The sequence below is a fragment of the Scomber scombrus genome, chromosome 20 (genome assembly GCF_963691925.1).
Source record: "Scomber scombrus chromosome 20, fScoSco1.1, whole genome shotgun sequence".
Lineage (NCBI taxonomy): Eukaryota > Metazoa > Chordata > Actinopteri > Scombriformes > Scombridae > Scomber > Scomber scombrus.
The window spans coordinates 12,933,594-12,960,907 of NC_084989.1; the positions used below are offsets into that span (position 1 = coordinate 12,933,594).

General features: G+C 38.5%; 1 protein-coding gene across 1 annotated transcript; it reads left to right on the forward strand.

Annotated features, from left to right (window-relative positions):
* Positions 1-10,679: 10,679 nt before the first annotated feature.
* On the forward strand, positions 10,680-27,314 carry trpa1b (transient receptor potential cation channel, subfamily A, member 1b). Its single transcript, XM_062441983.1, has 27 exons — positions 10,680-10,775; positions 11,273-11,435; positions 11,657-11,832; positions 12,758-12,865; positions 13,074-13,182; positions 13,795-13,940; positions 14,663-14,799; positions 16,792-16,840; positions 18,212-18,311; positions 18,394-18,494; positions 18,990-19,165; positions 20,316-20,480; positions 20,681-20,795; positions 21,009-21,175; positions 21,472-21,562; positions 21,704-21,763; positions 21,866-21,958; positions 22,684-22,754; positions 22,915-23,071; positions 24,580-24,669; positions 25,049-25,218; positions 25,316-25,445; positions 25,613-25,795; positions 25,922-25,990; positions 26,213-26,314; positions 26,443-26,561; positions 27,095-27,314. Exons 1-27 carry the CDS (start codon positions 10,680-10,682, stop codon positions 27,312-27,314), a joined length of 3,363 nt encoding a protein of 1,120 aa, XP_062297967.1.

A 27,314-nucleotide genomic window follows, 5' to 3' on the forward strand; every position in this document is an offset into this window, starting at 1 on the left:
CACAATCTTGCTGGTACATTTTTACTTTAATATACTACTTCACTAAAATATCACATATTTGAAGGTGACACATGGGGTGAGATGGAAAGATATTGTAAGCCTCTGCCTTGGCTGTATACTGCATATATGAGCTCACATAAATATCCCCAAAATAAATCGGAAGGATGGAGAATGATTAAACTTTTTAGGATTATTTATTGTGTGCTGAGCAGACATGCTGGGAGTTATTTATTTGCGGACCATCAAAAACATTTATGAGTCTGTTTCAGCAGTATGCTCTAAACAAGAAGTCGTAAATCTACCAGTGTATCTTCACTCCTTTCCTCTCCCCCTCTCTCTCTTTTGGGCTGTCACCACCTCGCTATATCTCCCTCCACCTTTTCATCCACTCATTTCTCATTTTTCAGTGTCTCTCATCACCCGAGTAAGTGTCGGTGCTCATAAAGATTTGCCATCAATTTCAAATTCATCAGTTCTGATTGGATTTTGGAGGGAGAACAGGGGGGTGTCTCTGTTTGATTTGGTGTAGCCTCCTAAACAGTGAAGTGGAACACATTTCAAAACTAACGTCCTTGATACAGTGATGCTGAAAAAAAAGAAGTAGGATAGGTTATGGCCACAAGGTAAAAAAAGATTAATACGATGTGCCACAGTTTTCAGGATGATACTGCACTCCACAAGCATACTCGTCCATTTGCTAGATAAGCATGTCTGCTCCAATTAAAAATTTAACAGCCTGCCTGTCTATGAAAAGTATGATGTTCATTAATGGTGTCTAAAATACTGAAAGTCTTCTACCAGTTTGAGCACAGTCTCTAAGCATTTGTGTTAGAGAGTCAGAAATCTGTGTTGTCTCCACAAGGTGGTGTCATGCTCATTAGCTGAATGCTGCAGCTCATTTTCACAGCCAGTCTGACTCTTGCATCAGTGTACATTGTTGTGTGAGTGATACTCAAACTAGTCACAAACCTCACCCACCCCTTCCTAAATTTACATTCCTTGCTGAACAAAATCTGCAAAGTAGACTTAAAATTAACTCTGATTTTTCGAGAAAGTACAGAAGTGGGCATGTGTATTTTGTTGACAGTCAAAACTGTCTTGTTATCTTGTAGTATGAAGTGCCAAAAGCGACATTACAAAACCATTCACTGCTGAAAGCAGTTCAGTGAAGTGAAACGATGAAGCCAAGCCACTCATTACCACAGTTTGGGAGGTAGCGGCCCGAAAGAGCTGGCTGTCTTGACCCATCCATTGACCTTCAGAATAATGGTTGCAGTGGAGTGGAGACAGTTCATTACCCACAATACAATGTCAGTCCACTGGCTCATACATCCTCAATCACCTAAATAAGGGCAAGAAAACAGGTCATCCTGGAGTGGTGGGAGCATGATTCGCATCTCTACTGTCTTTCCTGCGCCTTCCAAACTAATCTCTTCTTATATGTCTCCTGACTCTCACTTGCTCTCTGTCACTATACATAGCTTTAAAAATAATTGGATATGAATCAATAAATTGATTTTCTAATGTAAATCCCCACTGTGCTCAAAAGCAAGTGATTATGTAACGCAATTATAAGTAAACCGTGTTCATCCTTAGTGACACATTGCCCCAGTGGTCAGTTGTGGTTGAGTTTACCCAGGGCATTTTGTCTGGGCCAAGCACGTGGAACTAACCATGACTCATGATTGGCTTACTGATCTGCAACCAGCAATTGTAGAGCTTCCATGTTGAGAACCTTTGAAGTATTAACATTTGTCCCCCTATACTTATGTGACCCAATGGCTTCAAAATCAACTGTGATTTTAGGATATTAGAAAAAGATAGAAGGTATTTCCTTACACAGTAGCTCTCTATTACACACTTTAGAGATGTGTAAGTAATCATTATACCTACTATCTGTACAGTACATTTCCAGATTCGTAGCAACAACTGTTGTATTTCATGTTTCACATTTCAAATAAGTGGGTTCTGGCACTGACTTGTGGTAAATACAGACCAGGAGCCAGTTGCACCTCCTCCAAAGTTCAAACTTAGGCCAATTATGACAGAAGAGTTCACTGATTGAAGATTTACACATCACCACATTAAAACAGGCTGCACTATACAAACTTGTTTTTTTTTTTCTAAGGTACTAGTTGTTAATCACACCTACTAAATGCCAGGTGTCAAATAGGTCAGTTACAACAGGTGATAACACCATGGCAGGAATAACACCATGAATTCTGGGAACAATAAAAAGACAGGGTTTGTTCCTTTCAAATTAACAGCTATCCTAAATATTTTATTCATCACAAATAAATGGAGGAGTAATATATCTTTCTATGCAGAATGCTGCTTAACAGTTATGTAAACTGCAAAGATTTTATAAGAAACTTCACCAAAAAAATAACACAATATGCCTCAAATTACATTACACCAATAACCTTAAAGTAAATAACTACAGAGCATCCCTTACATTAGCATAGTCAGTCATTTCCCCCTATATATATAATATATATATTTCGTGCATTTATGCATAGCTTTCCTAAATAAAGCAATATGTATAGGTATTTTTTTCAGAATTGGCAGATTGAATATATTGCTAGCCCTGCTAAAACTGCTACTATTTGCAGTTATGCTATAAGTTATGATTGTAGTGACTTCCCACTTACACAGTTGATAACTAAACTAGCTGGTAAATCCAGGGCAGCATGTTTTTTGTATTATTTAAACAAAAAAACAATTTACTCCTAAATACAGTCTACTGGTGATGCTTGCTATCTCAGAATTGGAGCTTACTTTCTCTCACTGACATTACAAGCCACTAAGGCTAAGAAAATCCGCAGGGTCAGTTGCTAAAGTGTAAATGTAGCAGTAATGATCAGCACAGGGCACCGCATTGACAGATGGAAGAATACTGTTAAAGAGGATTAAAGACTGGCTCAAGGGAGGTTTTCCACCAGGTACATCAGGGGATGGAGCACAGAGAAGCCCATGAAGTGCTTTGATTGCACTGTGGAAGCAGTTGCAACACATCCTTCATATCTTACTCTGCTCTAGAGATATTGCTGATCTTCGTGATTTGGTGAGGGACAAAAGACTATTCAGGTGTCATCACTTGAAAACAAATGTCTGACTTTGCTTTAAAAGATCACAAAGAACAAGGTTAATAAAATATCTGAATTCATGCTGCACTTTGACTTTTATCACTAGAAAAATCAAGCACAATAAAATGCCCACAACTTATACTATAATACTGACAAATACAATGTTTCACTATCAAGCGTGTGAGGGTGCAGCCTTACAAACCGAGCAGATGGTGTAACTAGGATGGGATAGAAATGATACTGTGTCTGACCCGACAAGCAACAGCAGCCTGTGTAGCTCATGATTGTTTTTCCAATTTGACCTGGGCGAATCCAGTCAGATAATCACAGGCACCGGGATCAAGGATTTAGACCTTAGGGGGTTCCAGCAGTCATAATGCGCACAGTAGTCTCAAGACAATGCAGTTGAGCTCACCTCAGCTTAGCTCAGAGCAGCTGGGGCTTTGAGGGATGGAAAACAAAGGAAATGGGGAGGGGGTGGGGGGTTCAGGGGGTTCAGGCAAAGAGAAAGTTCCTGGCTCCTGGAGGAAGAGAACATCCTCTACCTCTGACCTCTGAGTCTGTCACTCACAAATAATTTTAACATGATTGCATTGCTCTCAAAGGAAAAAATATTATTCTAAACCAGTCAGAGCAGCAACACATAATCCAAAGCTCAGTAACACTGTCAGTTTTGCATATTTGCATATTAAGTCCGAAAGTGAGTAAACCGATGTCTCACATAGAAAGCAAGAATCAAAGTTTACAAGTAAGAAACTATCCTCCATAGCACCCTGTCTAAAGCATTTACTTATTGTATATAAATAGGGAAATAGAAAAAAAAACTCATATAACTTTATACAAGAATAATAAGGGAAGTAAATAAATCCAGAATTAGTGGGAAATAGAATGTATGTATTGTATTGTATATCTTTTATTAGGTTTTGAATCAATTTATATTTTTATTTCCTTTTTTCCCTTTTTTTATAACTTTGTCACCTCTACACCCTCATACACATTTTAGTCGGTCTGTAAAGTGGTCTTATAAACTTTTCATAACTTTGCAGTAAGCAAAAAATAATAATAACAGCATAAAGTGCTGTATTGCGTTGGATGCAGAATCTGTTCAGAATAAAACTATGAGATGAGAACCCAAGTAACCCGTACCTTTTAAAATAAAAAAACTATGTTATGGTATGAACACAAAGCAACAACAGAACATAAAAAAATACAGCTGAGAAATTCCTGATGTTTCCAAGTGAGATGCCAACCCTACTCTTTCACAAAAATCACAAAGAATACTCTTGCAAAAGTACTTATCATTAAATGTCTTCTCATCAAACAATACTGCCAGTGTGACTATCAGAACAGTCTGAAGAATAGTTTTACATGTATACATTTTGTTATTCACACTAACATTACAAGATTTCAGAAGGTTTTAATTGCCTTGATGAAATATATAGAAAAATTTGTCGTACATTTTTCTCCCTTTAAAGGAAACAAGCATTGAAATATGTTTCTATCTATATCTTACTAAAGCCGGAAAAGCATGCCATTGAGCTCTCAATTATATGCTAAGAAAGAATCTAATCCACAGTATGACTAAAGAGATTCCCTGGGCAGACATGAAATTTGCATCCTTGTCTCCGAGTGATTTACAGTGTCTGACAGGCTTGTCACTGTCTGACAGAAAAATCACAAAAACGAGCATGACCATCATACAAAAGTTTTGTTGCTGCTAGTTGGTTTAATGGACAGGGAAGCGACTTTTTGTTTGATTGTAATTTGATGATGGTGCATGTGAAAAGTTAAACATGCTGAGTACCTTTTCAGCAGTGGACGAATGGAGTGTCAAAAAGCAGTCAGCAAGTTAGGTTTGCTGTACCTCCCTAAGGACACTCCCACTCTTAAGAGGTAACCTCATTTATAAGTGATGGAACACCAACGCAGTGCCACATGTTAACAGGACCACACTCACACTCACACTCACACACACACACACACAGACACACACACACACACACACACACACACACACACACACACACACACACACACACACACACACACACACACACACACACACACACACACACACACACACACACACACACACATATACACAAACAGCACTTAAGCTGTTGTGAACTTGTGATTGACAGTTCTGCGGTTAATGCACTCTCTATATTGCTGTTCTCAGCCACTTTTGTGTACAGCAACAGATTAACATGGCCTTTTTATACTTTATAAACCAATAAGAGACTTTTCTACTGCAAGTAAGTTCTTTAAATAGCTCTTACGGGTGAAATGATTAACAAATATTCCTCCACAGTGCCTGAGGATGGTCTGTGGCCAACAAAACACTCAATATGCAAATAAGGGCAAATGTGTCAAATTGGAAATAACATTTTTATGTGTAATAGTAATAGTGGTATCAAATGCATGGGTTAACATGTGGGAAAGCATGTAGGAAAACACATTTTTATGCAGTAGTTTAAGCAGTGTTATGCAGTGTGCAGTATGTCCTTTGCATAATGGCATGAATGTATAATTTAGTCCCCAGTAGCCCTTCCAGCACCAGAGCACAGCAACCGACTCGTCAGCAGTTGTGGCGTCATGCGCCAGGTGAAATGGAGCATCCAATCATAAGTGTCACTGCACTGCTAAATACACATGCCTTTCCTGTGACTGACAGAATATTCAAATTTTAGTGTCATGACAGATCCATTGGAACACTGTATGTAAATCCCTGATACAAATTTAGCCAAAATGCACACACTCTCTTCAGCCTCTCTTTCAGCTCCACACTTGTGCATTGAATCAGTCCTTTCCAAAAATACAAAGAAAGACACAACCATTTTGTTATGCAGGTAGTAGTTATGTTTATTTATCTAATACAATCTGATATGGACGATTCATCAAATGCAACTGGACTAATAATACTTGCTTTGTGACACTGGCTCCGCTTCTGCTGCATATGTGATTTTCCCACAAATATTGCTTGCACAATAACATATCTCAATGATAAACTGTGAGAACAATAACCGGGCAAATATTAGTTTTGAGCTATTAGATGTATGGTAGATAAGGACACTGGATTTAAGTACTGTATACCTTGTGACATTTATAATGATGAATTGTAGTATTTTTGTTTGGCAGTAAACTAGAGCTTTAATGAAACTGGAAAATTGCTTGTCTATATATGAAGTAATTGGTTCATTAATTAAATTATTGCTTCTATAAACCAACAAAATGACCAAAATGCATCTCTTAGTAGCAGAGAGAGTGCAGGGGCAGAGTGGGTTGTTTATAATAATAATTATATTAATTAAATATATTTTATTAAATTATTCAATTTAGATGTATGTTAGTTTAGTCTGCCTAACAGATTAATCCTCTATCTCTAATAAAGGTTTGTGCAAGTTAAAATCTATGGCCCCGATCATGGCTCTGAAATATCAGCAGCCTAACTGTGCTGTGCACTGATAAATCCATGGCGCTATCCATGGTGCTGAAGTTGCAGATGGATTTGTAATTGCACATTTATATTTCAGTGTTGGCAACTTCTCTCAGTTTTGTCTTGGATCTAAAATATTCTTTAAAATGCTGTGTATACTATAAGTACTCCATTCTATACTATATTGAAGCCTATATACTCTGTAGAATCAAATAGCATCAATAGCAATCAATATCAATCAAAAGTATCAAAGTGACACATGGCAATTTCGTAGAAGAGTGAGTAGATCATAGAGACTGCTGCCTGTAGTATTCCTATAATATAGCTATAACATTTATATGATCATTCAGTAGCATCTGTGCTGCTGAAAATACACCCCAGAACAAGCTATCTCTAAATATTTTAGGGGACACATGAGTCTAGTTTTTATGACCTGGGAGTGGAGCAATGTTACTGAGGAAATTAACCTACACTGTGCTCAGCTGCTACAGTTACATAAGTCAATGTAAAGTTTATACTGACATAACTATGGTGTGTTTTGAAAAAATTGCATTATTTAAATGCTTAGTGTCCACATCCAATAAAAGAAAAGGCCAACACAAAATATTTATTTAGCCTGATGGCAGTTCTATTAAATTGAAATAATAACAATTATTAAATAAAGAATTGGGCTATGATAATCCCTGCAGTCATAGGAGTGTGGGAGCTGCCCAAGATACCCTAACCCTCCCATTGGGCCATCCCTGTTTTTAAATTTAAGAAGTAAGGGTACCTCAGCACAGTGATGCTTTGAGCTCAGTGCTGATGTCAAAATGCTTATGTGTTCACAGTGACAATGCTAACATGCTGATATTTAGCGGGTTTAATGTTTAAAATATTTACCATCTTAGCTTAGTGTGTTAGCATGCGAAATTTGTTAATTACCACTAAGCACAAAATACAGCTGAGGCTGAAGTGAATAAGCTTTGCAGGTATTTAGTCATAATGTAAAAATGGATGAAAGTCAGGAAATCACCAAAGTTATTAGAATTCATCCACGGGGGAACTGAATGCCTGCACAAAGTTTCATGGCAATTCATCCAAGAGACATTTCACTAAAATACAAAATGATGCTAGCACACTGAACTGACTTAAGTGTGACTTTATTTGGAGCGAACAACCATACCACTATAGCTTTGTCAGGTTCAAGCAGAGAGATTTCAGTGTGGAACAAGGTGGTGGTCCAACCAACCAAAAGACTAGCATTTCCATTCCTCATACCTGTTGCTTTAATGACTATACAGTGTTCAAAATTACTCTTGTCTCCTGTTGTTCTCAGAATGAATGGTTCACCTATTCAGAGTGAGTCCCTTTCATATAATTAATTTACATATTTAAATTAAAATGAGAAATTCAGCACTGGCAGTAAGAATATACATTTTCTGTAGTAAAACACCAGTTTACAATTCTCAGATGATATTTACTCCTTTGGTGATAATGCTGGTAGAAATGCTTGTATAATCCTTAGTTAATGATATACTTTATCTGATAATCCTGTCTGATAAATATTCCCTGTGGAATATTTCTTAATCCCACCATCAACAAGGCGATCTTAAAGGTCATCTTCATTCTATCTTGTCAAGTCACTAGTCACTTGATTTATGATAAAAGTCAGCCAAACAGGCCTTATCCTGAGCATAGTTGGTATAGGAAATAGCATTCCCCACCAGCGCAATTGTTTGATAAATGGGATACTGTTTATTATATGCAGCTGCATGGTTCACTTTCTACTTTGGTTTGTTGAAATGTACTTAGAGTGATGCAGGCAAACATAAAATGAAAGTTTGTTTTCAATGTTAATATACACTCAAGTCTGTTAATAGCCACAAAATGAGAGTTTACCTCCACTGGTTAAAAAAGTCAGACATTTTACAGTAGCATTAATTAACTCTTATCATTAGTGTCTGAGAATATCATGTTTCCTGCTTAATGTTTTGTTGCCAGGCTATCACATTACAATATGGGCATGGCTTTCTTCTCTGATGGTGACAGTAATTTGGTCACAAGGGGCAGCATATTGCTTGCATTTCAGTATAAAACAGACTAGACTAGGAAGTGGCTTGCCCCCACACTATTTAAAGCCCTATTTGCAGTGGTGAAGAGAACATCCAGTTTGCTCAGCTCAGCACCAGCATCAGACAAGTACAGTAAGTGTGTCATGTCTTCAACTTTGTCTTGTTTTAATGTTACTGCCTATTTATCAGAAACTGTGAGGGTAAATTAAAATATAATGGAGATTTGAAAATGCTGTAATATGTTTTACACAGTGAAAAATATGTTTCAGTTAAATATATGGGTGGGTTAACACTTTAAATGTCAAAATGTATTCACTGTAGTTTGATTAGAATCAGTAATTGTTCAGAGGGTGAGTTATGTGCAACAAATGTTCGAACCAGGGACACTGTGATTATGTAGCATGTGTGTTAACCACTCGACTACTCTCAAAAACCTATTCTAAATTAAAAATACGTCTATAATTGAACCTTTACTGGCCATTGTAATTATTCTTAAGTAATAGGTACTTTTATCTTTTTATTAAAACATATGAGCAAATGTTTATATATAATCTGTCATCCAAGGATGTCATTGTTAAATGCAATTATAGCTGCCCCTTTTATTTCCACTGTTTAGAATTGTGTTTACCAATGCCCATTAGTGCACTTCCTGTACACATGTCTTCTGCAAACAGATATATGATAGGTTCAATTACAAAAACCAGTAACACCAATTTACTGCCAGTGCTTGGAAATTATAGGGAGGATGACACACAGTGAGTCATTTTCAAAATTGATTTGAAGAAAACAAGGCCACATTGTCTGGTTTTACTTTAAAATAAACCTCTTTCTGAACTACAAAGGGGATCAAGTGAGGTATATTGTGAGGAATAATATACATTGCACTGTGGTCTAGATTTGAGTTGAGAACCTCATCAAAGTATGGCTCATAATGGGTTATATCAGATAAATGTGTTTTGCAGTATCTTATTACATACATAGACAACATTGTACTTCATTCCTGGGTCCTCTTGTGAAGAAATACTATACTACTACTACTACTATTACTATGTAATAATTTTACATCTGTAACATAATTGGTGTGAACAAGGTAAATCCTTGTCTGCTGAAGAAGATGTTTCAGCAGATGTATGTTCGAGTGAGAGCTACACTTCTACTATATGATTCTTACTGGTCAGAGTAATCCATTATTAATCCGCTGCACTTCCTGAAGAGAAGTGAATTAAATTGATTGCCGTAGTGACTGCACCCCTCAGAGGTTAATTATTGATTCTTATCTGTAGAGATTCATTCTGCTCACCTTAAAGAAGCCAGTGGGTAAAAAGGCACATGTTAGAACGGCCATTCAGGTGCACTGACCTGCGCAATATAATATTACATAAATTTGTCACCAGCTGTGGAAAACACATTGTAAATCAAGTGAGTGGTAGAAACAAAAATATAATTTTCACAAAATAACTCTAAACTTGGTTGTTGTTTTGACCTGAAGACAACTCCAATCAGTCACAGCACACACCAAAGGAACGCTACTGCATAAGGTCGAGGGTATTTCCAATGAGAATTCTCCATAGTAATTTGCTCACCAAATGCCATTTGTTGTTTGGCCTTTTGATGTGGCTGAGGGCCTCATACAATACAATTACAAGCTCTTTTTCAATCCCACTCACCCAGGATCACCCAAGGACACCTGGGACAGACTCAAACAAGCCGCACCCCAGCTGTGAAGAACATAATTGCTTTCTTCAACAGAAGGGTTTCAACCTCCAAACACTCTGCGGATCTGAATGCCCTTCCGGGTAAAGACAAAGTCATCTGTGCCCATATCCCCCCATGGCAAGGGGAGGCTATGGCTTAAGGCATTATCTGCCCTCAGTCACATAACACTCTTTGTTCTTCTTGCTTGTAAAGGAATATATACTCAGTACAGTAGTATGACTTGACTGAAACTATGATGCCTTTGTTTTTCTATTTTAGTATTTTGTTGTTGCATGCATATGGATATGTGCGTCTCTGTGTTTATGTGGTTATGTTTAGACAAGTGTCATTGCCATAACCCTTCATGTGGGCATGTAGGGCTTGTCTCCACAGAGTTTCAGTTGAGTAATGAACTTCAGCAGGGAAGTGACCCGACAGACCAGTTGTTATACATATGTGATAGAAGATGAGGATCCAGCCCTGGCAAGTCTAAATGTATTTGAGGTGAGGAATTGTCATCAAGCTGTATGGAAATTAAAAATAAAAAAAAAGATTAAAAAAAGTAGTTTATAAAGTAAAAGGGCATTTACTAAACCACAATAATTTGCAATAAGATACAAGGATTCACAATATGAGGAGTGTTTATGTAACACGCCATCAGTAATCCCAACCCTACGTAACCCTCAGCCACGGTGAAGAGCTGAGCATGTCTGATTATACCACTGACCTGATGACAACTCAAGCATTGTATAATAAGGTTGCAGATTGAGGTATTGAATTCAAATTGAAATGTTGATTGTTACAGCCAGTGGCCTGAAGAACTAACAAACAGATGTTCTTTTACTATTGAAAAAGAAAGTCAATCAGGCAGCTATTAATGACTACTAGTCTTAAAAAAAATGTTAAGACAACTGTGGAAGTATGTTTAGATAACATCAGGCTCTTCTACAATCCTCACTCTTATTATATCAATTTTTTTTATTATTTATATTATCTTTTAGTTGTCGGAGAAGGGTGACCTGGCTTTGCTGGAGAACCTGGTGAAGAAGAGCCCAGAGGTCCTGAATGAAAGAGATGAATGTGGAGCCAGTCCCCTTCATCATGCTGCCGCAGGGGGCCACGTCATCCTCATCCAATCTATCACTGCTGTCATAGACTCAAAGGGTAAGCATGCCTCAGTCATCGATCATAACATACACTCCAGTGCAGGTAAAATATGTGTACTGTAAATCACTGGAAGTTTGTCTTCATGTTACTGTATGGAACAGTAAGTTGGATATTAATGCACTGAGTCTGGTACATATAAGAGTTGGTTGTATATACATGCCTCTTTTGGTATTTGTATATGTATGTCTCTCTCCATGTGTTCTTGAACTCCCTCCTAGAGCTGAACAGCTGTGATGAGCAGGGCAATGTGCCCCTACACTGGGCAGTGGAAAAAAACAATGCTGAGAGCTGTAGGGCACTTTTGGACCTGGGTGCTGACCCCAACATCCTCAACATGGCCCTCCTGTCCCCACTGCATCTGGCTGTTAGCCATGGACACAACAACCTGGTGGAGGTGAGGAAGCTGAGAGTCCACAGCTGAAATAGCAACTCATGTGACATGTGTTTACCTTTATGGTGTTGTTCTGATTATTGTAGTTACTGTAGTTATTGTAGTGGCAAAGTAATGTTTAAGTGCAAATGACACTATGCTTGTCAATACTATATCTAATATTGGATATCTAAACACATTATTACATATATACTACTTGATGCATAGACACTCATGAAGTTTTTCTTGTCATGGTCAAGTATATGTTACAGATAATACTTCTAAATCTTTTAGAATGGAAAATACTTTTTATTTTAATGGAGTAAATTGACACGTAATATTGCTACAATTATCTTTTCCATTAATTTACTTTCTCTAACCAAGCTTTAATCGCCCTGATTTATGGAAGATTATTATGTCAGATTACAGCGATGAATCACAACATCTAATGATTAAAACCCTAACAAATTACATTATCACATAATGTAAAATCCAACCATAAATATCCATAATTAATAATGAAAAGCCATAACTAATAATGAGAAGCCAAACATCAATTAGCAAATACACATTGTAATTAAGGAAAAGCCAACAATCATAAACAGAAAGGTCAAGCAATGCAGAATCTCCTATCAAACAATGAATAGAGGTTGGATTTTAAATGTATTTGTTTATCATTAGATGCTGCAATCAGAAATTTAAAAAAACTGATTTTCCCATCATGCCTTCAGGAAATACAGTGTAGTATTTCATCCTCAAATCTACTTCCTACTTAATTGAAAGACGGTACAGTTTGCATACCGACAAAACACTGTCCTGTCATCACTGTAGCACTTGGTTGTTGTTCATAGAGTCGCACAGTTGCATTGTGTTGAAGGATGTTGGTGTGTAAGTAGGAGGGTTGAGGACAATAAGGGCTACAGATTATTTATCTTTTTCTCCTCTACAGCTCCTACTGTCCTACAGTGCTACAGACTGCAACCTGCCAGGAGACCTTGGGAACACCCCAGTGATGCTGGCCTGCTCCATCAATAACTGTGAGGCTCTCAGCACACTGGTATGTACAAGAGTGATGCATTCAGACTGATGTATTCACTCAGTTGTCTTGTCTACCTACACCAACCTATAAAGGATAACTGTCCATCTGTACAGAACAGATTATGTAGCTGTGCTTTATACTGACAGCCAGCCCACAGCAGTTTTGTCTCTGACAAAGAATTGTCCCTGTTTGTCTTTGTCTCCATCCATTCTCCTACCCTTCAAAGATAACGCATGGAGCACGCCTTTGCCAACAGAACAAGCTCGGCCATTACGCCATGCACGCAGCTGCTTTTGCAGGTGCAAAACCAGCCATGGAAGTGATCCTGAAGGCCGGTATGACAAAAGGAATGATCAATCATCAAAAATTGAAATTGCTGACGATAATAAAAAAGTTTTAACAAGGCCAAACAACATATTAAACTGATAGATAACAAGCAAGTTCACCTCAGTCGGGTAGTAGCTGCTAGCAGACTTTTGAAGCCCCCAGAGACATTTAGCAGAAAAATGCTCGAGCTATCTTGTACACAGGCCAGATGTATCAGATTGACACTGTGTTTATCCAACCTGGGAGGTCTGCTGGGTAAATCCGATGTTGTTGCGGAAAGGTTTAGTCAGAGCGCAAAATATTTATGATATTTCGGTGGTTGCTCAGCAGGGCAACTAATCCGCATTCACATTCTTTGTTATTTGACGGTTTAAACAGAGAGCCCACCATGAATGAAAACAGTTTACTCATTACTTCCTTCCAGTAAAACAGTTAAAACCAAGAGCCTTAGTGGAAAGGGAGGAAGGTGCCTGATGAAGATCCTGCTGTTGGAATCCCCATGAAAGAATGGCAGAAGTTAAAAATAAGCTTATACCAATAAACATGAATTTATTATCCTGATGTCAATTCAGAATATTATTCACAATAAAGAAGCTGTTTATTCAATTCTCTGCCAACAGGAGAAGAGCTTGGTCACTCAAGTGAAGCCCACATCAATTATCTTGACAAGTCCATGAGCAGTCCCCTCCATCTGGCTGTACGTGGTGGGAACATCGAGACCATCCGCCTCTGCCTAGCCACTGGGGCAAAAGTTGACCAACAACAGGTACTGGTTCATTCTATCCTGACATTAGACTTGCACTCTGCACTTTCCATAAAATATATAATTTGGCTGTCAAAGCATCAGTGTTCAATTATTCTGCACAAACATGTAGGAGATGTGAATTACAGTGTCATTATTAATCTTCTGTCTGGCATTTGTCAGATTTGCATTGTTTGCTTACTTTAGATATAATTTGCTTACACCTGTGAAGCATTTCCCTGGCAAAGGGTTTTAGTCTTTGTACTGTTATAGCATGTCAGTCTTATCACACCCATCTGGGAGTGATTGTTATGTCTAGCCCTGGGCTAGTGGCCAGAGCTACAGTGGGAATAGTGAGTACAGTAATAGCCTCGGTTGGCTAAATTGATACAAATTACCCCCACTTACATTGTGGAGCTGAGTGGAGCGATCACTGGCTTTCTCCTGCCAGTCCTGGTTATCTCATTAAAGGCTTGTGTTACAGCCCCCAGTGTTCAGCCAGCAAGTCTGGGAGATACTTTGCTAATGTTACACTGGGGAGGTGTACAATATGTGTATGTGTGTAAATGAGTGCATTCGAGAGCCTGTGTGTATGCTTATTTCCTGTGTATTTGTTCTGCTCTGTCTACCTCAGTATGTCACAGTGTCTGTGTTTGGACAAAATCATTTTTGAAGAGCTCGTGAATATTCATTATATTCATTCATTATTCATCGCTCATAATATACCTATGTTTGTTGCTGTCCAGAATGACAGATCCACGCCGCTTCATTTGGCTTGCACCCAGGGCGCTACAGAGGTAGTCAAACTGATGCTCTCATCCTATGAGCAAGTGGAAGACATCATCAACCTGACTGATGGGGCGTATCAGACCCCTTTACACAGGTGGGCTTCCCCTATCCCTCCACCCTGATACTGAGAGTAGTCCATTGATCATAGATAAGCAGTAAATAAAAAAACAAGCTGTTTATTTTTCTTCCATTAATTGTATGTATTGATGATGCCAATTCAATTGTTGATGATTGTGATCGTCCCCTGGCCCACACTCACTACTGATTTCTGAAGTCCATATCCCATTATTTCTTTTGTTTGTTTTGAGTCATTGTTCTGATTGGGAATACATCACTTATCATTTGCCTTTAGCGTGGGTCTCCCTCACTTTTTGTCATGGCTTTAGAGCCAGGTCGTGACAACGATGCAAATTTAACTCCATAATGGTCCGTCTTCAACCATCTGCCCATTTGGCTACTGATACTACACCTTGTCATCATGTTCTTCTCATGGTCTGTGTAGCTGAGTTTGTTGTTGTTTGTTGTCTGGCTTTCGCTTTCCATTTAAATCATTCGACATTAGGGAAATATGCTCATTTGCTTCCATACTTTCCCCTAATTTGTAGCTATAGCCAGTAGCCAAATAGCATAGCTTAGCATAAAGACTGGGGGAAACTGCTATCTTTGCTCTGTCCAAATATAAAGAAATCAATCTACTGGCACTTCTAAAGTTATCCAACTAAACACTTATCTTGTTTGTTTAAAATGTACAAAAATCTATGTGTAAAAATGACAGGTTGTGGTACAGGACTATTTCTTCGCTGGACCTCCTGGTATATGAAACTTCAGAAAGTGGCACATAACATAAAAAAACCCCACAAAAGTTATTTGTACACTTCTTATAGATTAAAGACACAAGATATAATGTGTTAATTAGTGAGCTTTAGAGGTGCTAGAAGGCAGATTTTGTTACATTTGGACAAATCCAGTCTGGCTGTTCCCCAAAGCTAAGCTAACTGGCTGCTGGTAATCTGATATGTTAATGGTACTTCAAGTCAATCAACGCTTGACAATGAATGGAATATGTGTATTTCCTTAAAAAATAGCAAACTGGGCGCCAGGTGGTCGAGTGTTTAGAGCGCATGCCACGTACGCAGCTGACCCCGGTTCGAATCCCGGCCAGAGGTCCTTTGCTGCATGTCACACCCCCCTCTCTCTCCCATGTTTCCTGTCTGTCAACTTCTGAATAAAGGTGTCTATGCCGGAAAAAAAGCAAACTACTCCATTAACTTCACAACATCTAGTACAATTGCCTAACCCAATGAAGATGGTGTTTGGCTGGCACTAATTCTACCGTATGCTGGTGGTGCCGATATTAATGATTTTCTGAATGCCTCAGTACACCTGAAATGTGAGTGGTATGGGTGTTGTCAAGGAAGATCTGTCCCATTTGCAGTGGAGCTGTTTGCCCGATGACTGCTAGGCAATTAGCCCTATGATGCAGATGGAACCCAATTCCTGCTTTGATGGATTTCTTTTTGGCCCACTTGCACTGGCATTTATATAGATCTCTGTGTCTTATGCAACCCTGTTTACCCACATATTAACATCTGGAAGCAAAAATCCATAACTTTACATTTTCTTACCCTTTTATCATTGTTTTAAACTGCTAGGCTTTAAGTTTTTCCTGTTGGAACTGTACTAACACAACACTAAACTGACTAATTAATAGCTGCTTTCATAACCTGTGACCTCAAAGATGGCCTTGCTTGCTTCTTTCCACAGACATAACATCATCTGTGGTCTGGATTATCAAGTCTCAAGACTTGATTATCATCAGATCATTCAATCATCGAAATCATCTTTCACTCAAATCTTTCTCTTTATGCAGGATGTCACTAAAATGCTGGGAATTAATAGCTATTTCAACCCAAGAGATAAAATGTAACCATAAAGGGACATCTGCCTGTTATATCATGCTCTGATAGGAAAGAATCAGAACTAAACGCCCATTTTCAACGTTATATGTTGTATTAGAAAAAAAGATTGACTCACAAAGTGAGCATGCTGTGTGTCTGGTTTATAACAACTGTGTTTGCTTTTCCAGGGCTACAATATTTGACCACATGGAGCTGGCAGAGTATCTAATTTCTTTGGTAAATAATGCACACATGCACATACATGCAGGAACATACAGTACCCCATAGCTGCTATACACAGGGCATTATCTGCTCCAATATCAGTTATGTTATTAATCTCTAGCCTTAAATACAATGAATGGTGTCAGAAAAAGTAACACTATGTTTTTCTATAGTTAATGTTAGAATTGTGCAAACTACAGGTCAAATCCACAGCTACTGCATGTGTTCTGAAGACTTTCTTATAAACTTCGTATTATGTTGGCCACTCTATGGATTTCATTTAATGATTGGATCATTCTGTCATTATACAAACACTTCTTAGCTAGTAAATGTTGAAGGGTGCTATCCATAGCTTGTTGACCACCTGCCACCATCTGTTGCACTCCAGAGACTGTTTACTGCGTTGCTAGGAAAAAGCTTGGTTCCAAGTTCATCTCCTGTTAATTTTGTTAGCAAACACTGCAACAGGAAAAAAACGTGTAAACACTAAGTATGTTTATCTTTGAAACCATAAAATGGCCCACTGAAAGTTGGCTTAGATAAAAAAAAAAACTAAAAAAAAACCACACAGCTTCTGTGCTACCGGTCCAGACTGACGCAAATGTGCTGCACATCTACACAAAATGTATTTCTTACTGAAATACATTAGCTTGAAAGTCGTATTGAGTGACACAAAAAAAATTTCTTGAATATCTTGAATTCATTCTTGAATCAATAGATTAAATGTTGTGAGACTGGGTTGGAGTGTGGCACCAAAGACCAACCAGTAGCAGAGGAAAAATTCAGTATCAGTCCTTCACCACTACAGTCACACATATTTTGGATGGTTTGTTGTTTTGATATGTCGGAATAACTGTCACCAGTAGTTATTTTGTGTTACCATAATTGTGGTATTTGTAAAAAATCTGTACCATATATATATAATATATTGTTTCATATATTCATTCATTTGTTTTGATTCCCCCTCTCTGGTGTTACCATCAGTGCCTCTGAGATTTACTTAACTGAACTGAATAATTATATTGATGTTCATTTTTAGAAACACTTACTGGCACCATTGCCTACAATCCCACCAATTCAACTAATGCCCCTTACATTTTATCAATCAATCTGTGCTTTTCTTACACTACAAATCTCACATTCTTCTGAACGGTGCAGCTTTTGTCCAGTAAAACACCTTCCCATTTGCCACAGAACAGTGCATAATTCTCTATGCAAACAGCAGATCTGAACAAAAAAAGTGAAAGGCAGTCTAGAATTTAATGTAAACCATGCAAATGTTCCCATGACGGTCTCATTTGTTTCAGATAATTACAGCAATGTGTGTTGAAATGAATGCAGTAATTAATGAGGCAATGCTAAGGTTGAAGTGTTTTCTCACCTCAGGGTGCAGACCTAAACAGCATTGATTGTGAGGGGAACTCTCCCTTGCTGCTGGCTACGAGCTGTGGAGCTTGGAAAACAGTGGCACTGCTTCTGTCAAAAGGTAAGCTACATTACCACATATGTTCATATAATTTGAAAGGTCCCTGGCAAATGAGATTCATGCAGACTTTTATGTATTTTAGGGGCGAATGTAAATGTCAAAGACGGATTTGGTTGTAACTTCCTTCACCTGGCCATACAACAGCCAAAGGGTCTGAAAAATCTCCCAGAAGATGCACTCCAGGTATTCTATATAATGTTTTTGTATTTTATCAAATTCCCTCTATCCACCTTAGACAGAGATGTCATGAAGAGACTGGAACCTACTGTAATTACTATACTGTCTTTGCACAATTTGCCTTGGGCCTGATGTAGCTGCATGCATTCAAGGGCCAGTGGATGAAGTTCATTACACTCTCACTAAGCCAGCCGATAGTCCTTTGAAACACTGTAAGCTACCTTAAGCCACAATGATGTCAATGCATTCAATATGAGCCACACAGGAATGCTGACACATTTCATAGTTGTTGATAAACAGAGAGTGAATGGTACCTCCCGGAATCTGTGCAAATTATTATAGTATATCATTATTTATATACGTGGGTGAACACATGAAGATATGTGAATGGAAGTTTTATAATTTGTACCATTTTTTTGTGTGTGCTTTGTTTAATACAGATATATGTGTACATTGTTATGTTTATATAAATAAATGTGTTTATAATGGGTCTAATTTCAGCATAGTTGTGTGAAGCCGTTGCTGAGCTGTGAGGATAATGAGGGCTGTACCCCACTCCACTATGCTTGCAGACTGGGTATCCATGACTCAGTGAAGAACATGCTGGGCCTCTCGGGACAGCTCGGCCTCGAATGCAAGTCCAAGGACAAGAAGTCTGCCCTGCACTTTGCTGCTCAGTGAGTTCAATTGGTCCCAGAGGGCATGACTTTCCCTACCATTGAATCAAACAATGCTGATTTGACTTGATTTTCAATCCAAGTTGTTCAAATTTTGTTTGATCAAACAAGTGCCTCCAGTGTCACTGCTGCTGACATTCACCAGTGTCATTTTGCATTATACTGAAATAACAGCACAGATTTAATCTGTCAATAATTTAAATAAGGTTACACTTAAAGTATTTTCCCATCTAAATGGCTAAAAGAGTCTTGAAGTAAAGTTAGTGCCAGCTCAATGGTTTCAGTGGCTTAAGATCACAACACTGACACTGTTCTTCCAGTTACTCTGCTACAAGCTATATGTATCAATGACAGTCAAACAGTATAAAACATTAATGAAAAATAGCTCTTCAGCCAAGACTTTTATCTCAGTAATTGAACAACAGTGGTCAGAAGAAAAATGAACAATGTAACTGCATTTAAAAATGTTATCTCACTGGTCAGTTGTTTTAATCCTGTGATAAATTTCTGTACTCAAAAGCTTTTTGAAGATGAATTACTGTGACACACCCATTATACAATGACCCAAAGGACCTGTCACAAGAACAGAATTCAATTAGCAAGGCACTGAAGAAATGTTACTAATAGTGTGAAATGAGTAGACATTCAACATTATTGTTATTGATTTTTTTCTATCATGTACATCCATTTCATTAGAGCTAGAGGGCAAATGAAGCTCCCCCCCATGACATCATACTTTATGTCTATTAGACACCTCATTCCCTTCCCTCACCTATTCTACTGCACTGAGAAGAGGGGCTGCTGACCTTCTTAAAAGGTTTATAGTTACAGAAAGAGCATAGCACAAGATAATATGTCACTTCTGAGTACGATTTCTCTCAGCCTGCAGCACCATGAATCATGCAAGAAAACACTCTTTACCTATGAGCTGTAGGACACTGGACACTGGACTTGGTGTTGAAAGGCCAAGATTCAAGCCCTGTTTCAGAAATACTTAATGTCTTTGAGCAACATACTAAATCCCTGGCACTGCCTTTGACCTCTGACCCCACCGTGCTATGAGCAATGTACAAAAAGCTTTTCCATTTCAGAGGTCAACCGATCATTGTTGAGATCAAATTGTTTCCCACTACATGTTGTTTTCCCTCAGGTACGGGCGCATCAATACATGTCACAGAATATTGGAGACCATCACAGACTCTCGTTTGCTAAATGAAGGGGATGAGCGGGGTCTGACACCACTTCATTTAGCTTCGAGAGGGGGGCACACCAAGGTGGTACAGTTGCTTCTCCGTAAAGGAGCTCTCTTTCATAGGTAAACGCAAATACGTGCACATATACATGCACAGACATAGAATGAACATAGACACACAAAAGCATGCTGTACTGTATTATACTATGTTCTATGTACTGTTAAGCTATACTTGCAAAATCTGCAGTGCTAGCGATCTGTTTACAGTTCTTATACATGTGACTATATAAGAACGTGAAGTGTTTGGTATGTCTTGTCTGCAGTGATTACAAAGGCTGGACGTGTCTGCACCATGCTGCATCTGAGGGATACACACAAACTATGGACATTCTCCTGTCAGCCAATCTAAAGTTGCTGAATAAAACTGATGAGGATGGGGTACGAATTACATTATTTCAAAAAGTTTAACATAATCGTAATTCATTATTCATTTATGCATTTTTGTGTGATGACAAATGTGGAGAAAAAAATGACGACATATATAAGTTGTTTTATCAACTTTGTCACGTTACCAGTAGCATTAATTAAAAGATGCAAAGCATTCTGTAATAAATATTGAGCGCTGTCTCCTATTGTGTATCGCCACATCAGAACACTGCACTCCACATTGCAGCAAGATCGGGGCATATGGCTGCAGTCAAGCTCATGCTGGCTCGTGGGGCAGAGCTCATCTTAAACAAGAACGACACATCATTCCTCCACGAAGCTCTGCAAAATGGAAGAAAAGATGTAGTCAATGCTGTAATTGACAGTGACAGGTACGTCATAAATATAAATTCATGCAGAGTCAACAGAGTCACTGATTCTGAGCTTTGTGTTCAAGTAATCAATCATGTCAGCTCATGCTTCTGTATTGATCCAGCATTTAAAGCCTCTATTTGTATATGAGTTATAATTTCCCATACCATCCTCTTAATTATGGAGATATTGGCATGTGGTGCAGGTACCTGTTTCTTTTTTTGATACTCCCTCTAGGGGGCAATAAAGTTCCCATTTTAAAATTCTACACATATTTTAGAGGTTTTGAGATACATTTGTGTTTTACTTCTTCCAGATGCAAAGAGGCTGTGAAACTGTTCAAACCTGGCTCTAGCCAACGATGTCCAATATTAGACATGATTGAGGTCCTGCCCGAGACCTACAAGGTTTGCCAGTGGAAAAGAGAAACATAAATCTGCATAAATCTGTGTGCACAGTACAAATCATAACTAATTTCTTTACACAGTTTAGTCTTAATCACACTTTTTAGGTTCTCTCTCACTGTGTTATTCTATTCTCCTCAATAGCACTTGTTGGACCGCTGTGTGAGGGAATCTGACGATGATCATAACAGTCCTGACTACCATGTAATTCAGCTACAAATTGCATGATCACAACATCACACCATTCTTTACTGTATGAAGCATCTTCCAGGCAAAACAAATTAAACAATTCTTTACGTGATGCAGATTGAATACAATTTCAAATGGCTCCAAGCTCCCCTAGTACTGCAGAAGGTGAAGGACAAGACCTTGAGACCTCAGCCACTAGCTGCACTCAATGTAAGCTTTTTTTTTTCTTCTCAAAAATAATTTTGGAGCAGTGGAATGCAACTATGACTGATAAGTAGGAAAGTTCAATATCAGTCATGTTTCGCCCTTTAATATGACTCTATAGGCTTAAGCACTCACCTTCGTCCATCCATCCATCCATTTATCCATATTTTGCAGCTACATGTCTATTCATGAGGGACAGTGGCAACACCATTCTCCATCCATTTTTCTGCACTGACAGAACACCATAGCCAAGTTTAGTGGCTTTGTCATAGACTTCCCCGGATGCTTGCCCTGATTAGAGGCCACTGAGCATGCTGCTGCCGGCACGTACTGTAGGACCAGACAGAGATTGTTCAAAGGCAAGAGTGGACCTCTGTCTGGCAGTCTCTTTGAAAATAACTTTGTCGTGATGAGAGTAATACATCTAGCAGAAGTTCAAAAGTGCTCTTCCACAAGTACATTTTTGAGCTACTTTTGAGGTGCAATTCGTAATATCTTTCCATATAGTCAATCACCAAGCAAACGCCACTTCTTTTACAGTAAGACATCCCCTCTGTCACAAAATGTTCACACACGTAATGTTTCTGCCTGCTTACGTCATCATATATATTGTGACTGTGGGGATCAATAAAATGCATGTACTTGTAAATCTTAGCAGCCAGGCTGTTCTTTCCTGATTGTAGTAGATGTGCCGTTAACAGCAGGCTACATATCTGTTACTCTTTCTACAGGCAATGGTGCAGTACAACCGCATTGAGCTCCTCAACCACCCGGTCTGCAAAAAGTATCTGGCAATGAAGTGGTGTGAATTTAGTTTGTTATTTCTGACATTCTGTGACTAGATTTCAAGAGGAGTGATTTCCTTTATTTCTCAGTGGATACCGATGCATTATTTATAACAAATGTCAGTATTCTAATGTTATACCTGTTCTAAGTGTCTCCATCTTTGTTCGAATCCACAGGATTGCTTACGGGAGCACGGCTCACGTGCTCAACATGTTTTTTTACCTGTTAGGCCTGCTGCCCCTAACTCACCTGATAGTGACTCTGAGGCCCACCATGAACACCACTGAGACAGGGGAGCACAGCATCCAGATGGTGCCCACATATTTCCTAAAGGTAAAGGACAGTGGTTATAAGAATAACTATGAGTAAGATGGTCTGTTACAAATTTAATACAATAGCCAGGTGCCCAAATGAACATTGAAACAGGTTTTGCTTGCTGTAATCATTCCTCCTGCTCAGTAGAAGATCCACACAAAATCCACAGTATTCACTTTGAGAAAAAATATGTTTTAAGGTTTATCTAAATGGCAAGTGAGTAGGATTAAGTGGCATCTAGCAGAGTGGTTGCAGATTGCAACCAACTGAATAGCCCTCCCCCCCCTTCCGAGCATGTAAGAGACCCTACAGTGGCTGTGAAACTCATGAAAAACGCAAAAGGCCCTCTCTAGAGCCAGTGTTTGGTTTGTCCATTCTGGGCTACTGTAGAACCATGGAGGTACAACATGGTGGACTCTGTGGATGGTGACCCACTCCCTATGTAGATATAAAGGGCTCATTCTAAGGTAATGAAAGACACAAAAAATCTTATTGTCAGGTGACTGTACTCCAATTAAAACATACTTGGGAATATTATATTCCATTTCTGCCAAATCTGTTCTGAATTATACACACTTCACCTTTAAATAAAGTTTATATCTTCCACAGTTATACAGTAGTCTTTATAAATGTGTAAAAGTGTCCCTCTTTGTTCCTGTTATGTTCCATTTTCCTGTCAAAATGAAGGAATTTGGCACTAAAAAGACAACAACTTTGAAAGATACTGACTTGATTTGACTAATTTGGATTTGTGAAGCCTTATATTAGCTTCCAGTAAACATTTAAAAAAAAATTTGCACAGAAGGTGGGCTGTGGTGATTTGATTACAGCAAGCAAAGTTTATTTGGACACCTGACTGTTGTTTTAGGACTCGATGAAATGTGAACCTGTCTTTTAAGCATATATATTATGATACGATACGATACGATACGCGATACGATACGATACGCGATACGCGATACGATACGATACGATACGATACGATACGATACGATACGATACGATACGATACAAACAAGGCTGCGCTACGATACGATACGAACAAGGCTGCGCACATAAATGCCTCCACAGTTACAGTAAAACAAACTACATATGAACAAAACAGCACCAGCTTCAATCACAACAATAATTTGCATATAACAAAATATTGCAGTCACCCCATGGTAAAACACAATGCACATTGCCCATAACACATATTGCACACAACTCACAATAAACAGTTATATATTATATTAAAAATTAAAATAACTGAAGTGCCTGTACAGATTCTATGTTTACATACATCTTTCTCTGAGAAATCTTAGGTGTGTGTATTTAATTCCTTTCAATTACGTCAGTCAGTATGACATACTCATTTCCTAGGTCCTTGCTCAATGGTTGGAAGGTTGGAATGCCTTGCTCAGTGTTTCTTAAGGAAAAAAATTGCAGAATACATGTAATCTGGCTCACCATAATAAACATTTGTGACTACTATGTTGCATTCCTCTCAGATAAAGCTAATCTTAATGTTGTTCTTCATTTCACAGCAAAGTCTGTTTTTGTCCTGGTGTATGGTAATGGTCTTGATCATAAACATCTACTCGATAGCAAAGGAAGTGGTGCAGATATCACAACAGGTACTGTGCAAGTGTTATTACCTCACATAGAGCATGTGCCCATGAATCCGCTCTGCCTAAGTCTGTGAGGACACACTAAGAATCAGGTGTGATGGATCAACACCCACTGATTTAGATTTGCTAGATCAATGAGTGGCCACAACCCGAATGTCAACTCCACTCTCCACTCCTCGCCTATAGCTATAAACTATAAGATGCATCACATCACTTGTTCAATAATATGCTGTTAAAGTGTTGTTGTGCGTGATTGCTTAACACTGTTACATTTGGGTGAGAGCACAGCAGATAGTTGAAATATTATCAAAAAACTAGGAGTTTGTTGGTTTGTCTAATTATTTCATATTTTTGCTGATTTTCCTTTTTTCTTGTCACTTGAAAGCGTTGGAGTTACTTCAGGGATTATTCCAACCAGTGTGACTGGTTGTCAGCCATCTTCTCTCTTCTGTTCATCATTCCTCTCATGCTCAATGCAGAGGGTTCATTACACTGGCAAGCAGGGGCAGCGGCAGTTTTAAACTCCTGGGTGGGATTTCTCCTTTATCTCCAGAGGTATTGTTCACTCAGATGTATATAAGCTCCATTTCAACATTATGTCTTTTTCATAGTTTAGGGACCACCAACCTATTTTGATCACTTGTTTCTCCAGGTTTGAGGGGATTGGCATCTATGTTGTGATGTTTGGGGAAATCATGAAGACACTGGTCCGTATTGTAATGCTGTTCCTGTACCTGATGTTAGCGTTCAGTTTGGCGTTCCATGCTCTGATGCTTAACCAGGTAGGAGAAGAAGGCTCAAAAAGACTAAATGCTGCATAAGCTCACTCTCTGATTCTATTTATTAACACCACTGAAACCTCTGACAGTGAAAATATTGTTTTATACTTGTTTTACTAACCTACAGTGATTCAATGACAAAATGCTATTGCTGCTTTTTTGACTATTAGAAAGAGTTTGGCAGTGTGCCACTTGCAGTGATGCAAACCTTTGTGATGATGGTGGGAGAACTGAACTACCAGAATAACTTCCTGGATGCTTATCTGAAACATGAGCTTCCCTTTGGTCTCCTGTCATACTTCATTTTTGTGATCTTTGTTCTGCTCATGCCAATACTGCTGATTAACCTGATGGTAAGCACGTCCTGTCACTTTAAAGTATTGAGTCAATTTTTATTTACTTCTCACATAAAAGCGACTAGTTTATATTCTTAGAATTCCAGAACAAATGACATAGGTCGTTCTTTGCTTGTGTTGTAGATTGGGTTAGCAGTTGGAGATATTGCTGAAGTACAGAGAAATGCTGCCCTAAAAAGAATAGCCATGCAGGTATGTATAGAACTAGCTCATTTGTGTCTAAAGCTTTCTTTTTAACATACTCTATGTTGCAAATATAAAAGATATCATGTCTCTATCCTGCTTGTTCTGTGCTTGCTCAGTCTGCTGTGTACAACTAGAACATTCAACCGTTAGGTTTAACAAAGCTTGTCAGTAGCAGATTCCTATCCAAAGTCCCACCTGTGATTCATAATTTGCCATTTTTGACCCCAGATTGATCTCCACACCGCCCTGGAAGATAAGCTGCCTTATTGGTTTATGAAACGAGTTGACAAACCCTTCATCACCATTTACCCCAATCGCAAGTGCTCCAGGGTATGCTTAATACTTTTAGCTGGAATAAGTGGTGATGCTAAAAACAGATGTACAGTATATTGATTTATTTTTGTGACATGTCATTTAAATGATTCTGCTTTATTAATCCTGACCATTTTGGATTGCAGCACTTCATAAACCAACTCTTCTTAGGTGAAGAGGACAAAAATGAAGTCTGGAGTCATGTGAAGGCCAAGTCACAGAGCTGTACTGTGATAGAGAATGAGCTCAGAAAGCAGAAGTCCAGGTAAAACACACAATACTGGTGCAACTACTCTAGTATTGTGCTCAACTACAAATTTGAGTTTCCTGTACTTCATTTGAGCATTTCCATTTGATGCATCTTTATCATTCTAGTTCACTTAGAAGAGGGAAGTATTTAACTGCCAGCCACACTTGCTCCTACCTTTTTTCTATTTTATATACAAAACATATGATCAGCTTTTAAGAAATGATGCATTTACATAAGTAAATATAGTATATATGAGTAAAAATAAATATTACCACCTTGACCAGCTACTACATCAATTCAGCAAAGTAGAAAAGAAGTAACAAGCATTTTAACTATATAATTTTTGGTGCATGAGCAACTCCTAGTGGATAAAAATAAATAAAGACTGTGATCAGGTCACAGAAGGATTTCAGCCACTATAGTCCTTTCTATAATAATTGCGTTGAATCGCTCGGAAGCATATCTTCAAAATGCCTGATATTCACTCTATATTAAATCAAAAAAGAAGTCTGTCATTGAGCCTTATGAACTGCTGTTCTCCTCCTCAGGATGAAAGAGATGTCGTGTTTGCTGGAGAAGCAAAGCAACCTCCTGAAGCTCATCATCCAGAAGATGGAGATCACCTCAGAGGCAGACGAGTACGACGGCCCTGTGAACATCAGACGCAACATGTGGCCAAACTTGAGTCAGGCTAAACCAAGAGGACACACTATGTCACGCTGGGTTCCACTGATGAAGGCCATTGATTCCAAAAAAAATGGAAGATAA